The 2,500-nt window shown below is 39.7% G+C and overlaps 1 protein-coding gene across 1 annotated transcript in view; it reads left to right on the forward strand.

Annotated features, from left to right (window-relative positions):
* Nucleotides 1–2,500, forward strand: part of ghrhrb (growth hormone releasing hormone receptor b) — a 57,986-nt gene that overhangs the window by 46,583 nt on the left and 8,903 nt on the right. Inside the window, exon 4 of the mRNA XM_062424864.1 lies at nucleotides 41–243. Coding sequence (XP_062280848.1) covers nucleotides 41–243 — 203 coding nt within the window. The remainder of the gene's footprint in view (nucleotides 1–40; nucleotides 244–2,500) is intronic.

The raw sequence follows: 2,500 nt of genomic DNA on the forward strand, positions 1-2,500 counted from the left end.
CAGGAGGGTTAAATATTTAATCTGTTTAAAAATGTCCGAGGCACTTTTTCTCAACACTTTCTAAAAATATTTAATTTATATTCACACTTTTTTCTTCTTCTGCTCGACAGGAAGTTTCACTGCACCAGGAACTACATCCACATCAACCTGTTCTTCTCTTTCATCCTGAGAGCGAGCGCCGTCTTCATTAAAGATGGAGTTCTCTTCTCTGATGAAAACCTGGACCACTGCTTCATGTCTACGGTGAGTGTGAAAGCATCCGTGCAGCTCCATTAACAACACGGCTATATTTACCGGTGAAGGACTCTTGATGATTTAACCAAAGTAAAAAGAGGAAAAAAAAGAAAAGAAAGTGGAGAAATGTGTCATGCTATTTCTCATCTTGCTTTCAGAAATCCACTTCAGTAAAAGCTAAAGAAGAGTAAAGTTTTAATGTGAGTTTTATTTTGTATCATATTTGATACATTTGGAAGTTTTTGCAGTTTATGTTTCATAGCATTTTTTTTTTTAACCCTCCTGTTGTACTCGAGGCAAGTAAGGAAGGGAGGAAGGAAAGGAAGGAAGGAAGGGAAGAAGGAAAGGTGGAAGGAAGGGAGGGAGGGAGGAAGAAGGAAGGTTGGAATGGAGGAAGAAGGAAGGAAAGGAGGGAGGAATGAAGGGAGGAAAGGAAAGAAGGAAGGAAGGACGGAGGAAAGAAGGAAGGAAAGGAGGAAGGAAGGGAGGAAGAAGGAAGGAAGGAGGGAGGAAAGAAGGACAGAGGAAAGGAGGAAGGGAGGAAGGTAGGGGGAGGAAAGAAAGAGAAGGAGGGAGGGAAGAAGGAAAGGAAGGAAGGAAGGACAGAAGGAAGGGAAGAAAGAAGGACAGAAGGAAGGGAGGAAGGAAGGGAAGAAAGAAGGAACAGTCAAAACAGACGGGGTCAATTTGACCCCAGAGGACGACACGAAGGTTAAAAACAGACACATCTGAATATAATGTTGTTTAAAGCATTTATAGTTGCTGCATAAAGCTCATATCACCACCTACTAAACTTTATATGTATGATGATGATACATAATAGATAAAATAGATTTTATATATCATTCAGATTAAACACTATACAGTGCACATTCAAATGAAAGCTCATAGGAATGGCTCAAAATAGTACAGAATATATAAAAAGTGCTGATATTAAAAATAATAAAACAGGAAATTTCAAAAAATAAACAAAAAGATGACAGATGTGTAGATAAATGAGCTTCTATACCTGCTGCATCTCATTTGATACAAACACATTTTCAACAGGAATTAATATAATAAAATAAGATACAAATGATTCAGTAATTCAACACTGCATTGGTTTATCTGTGTACTGCATGTATCTGATCTTATACATCAGGTTTCTCAGGTTAAAAAAGATAACACTGATGATGTAGAGCTCTCTAAAACTCATGTATCAAATATGATTCACTTTGGCTTTATAAAGGGTTAATCTGAGTTTGTAGTGTGATATCGCAATTAGTAGAGTTTTCTTTTTCCATCGGCACTTTTGGCCAGATTTTTGTTTCCATTACCGGTTTTAGCGCGCTGAGTCATGCCTTGAGATGGACCATCTCCAAAGCACTTCTGACTCGGTTCCAGGCAGGTTGCATTGACATCTCTCGCCAACCGCTAACAGTGTATCAGGTTGTTTTATTTGGAGGAGGACTCCCTGACAATAGTTTATGATCTTATCTCATGGTGGAGGTTAAGAAAAAAGATGGAAGAAACCAGAAGAAAATCAGAAGGAAAGAAAAGCCAACAGGGAAATTAATTAATACCTTATTAACTTTCCACCTGTGATGTCTGAATTGCCTCTATCAGAGAAGATTACCTGCATTTTTTTGCATTCTGGAAACGGACTTCAGAAACTCAGCAGAGCTCATTATGGTAGAGAGCAGGAAGGAAGAGGGGGGGGGGGGGGGGGGGGGTTGAAATGACCGAGTGAAGTGACTGAGCCGAGCCTGTCAGAGCATTAATGACGAGTGTTTCTCTTCCTGTTTTTCTGTTGATGAGGCTGCCTGGAGTGAAGGTAAGTGTTTCTCTTATGTGGCTACAAGGGACCGGCATTAAAACATTACTGTGACTCAGAGCGGGGGGGGGGTGTGAGGGTGTGAGACGGAGAGCAACGGGCCCACGAGAGAGGGAGAGAGAGAGAGAGAGAGAGAGAGAGAGAGAGAGAGATATGAATAAGAAGAGAAAGAGAAAGCTCCTGTGCTTCTTCAGAACTAAAAAACAACACTTTTTGGAGAGAGAGAAAAAAACCAGATACAGGTATTAAAGACAGGAACATAAAAATGGTGACAGGAGAAGGTGAAGGCTGGGGGATGATGTTTTAGTAGAGTTAACCCTTTACATACTGTTCATATTCTGACTCATAATTAGTCTCTACACTCATTTACATTCATAAATTCCCCCATCAGTCATTAATAAATGTTTGATTGATCCTTCTGTTTGATTATAAGTCATTCACAATCACTATTTT

The sequence above is a fragment of the Scomber scombrus genome, chromosome 8 (assembly GCF_963691925.1).
Source record: "Scomber scombrus chromosome 8, fScoSco1.1, whole genome shotgun sequence".
Classification (NCBI taxonomy): domain Eukaryota; kingdom Metazoa; phylum Chordata; class Actinopteri; order Scombriformes; family Scombridae; genus Scomber; species Scomber scombrus.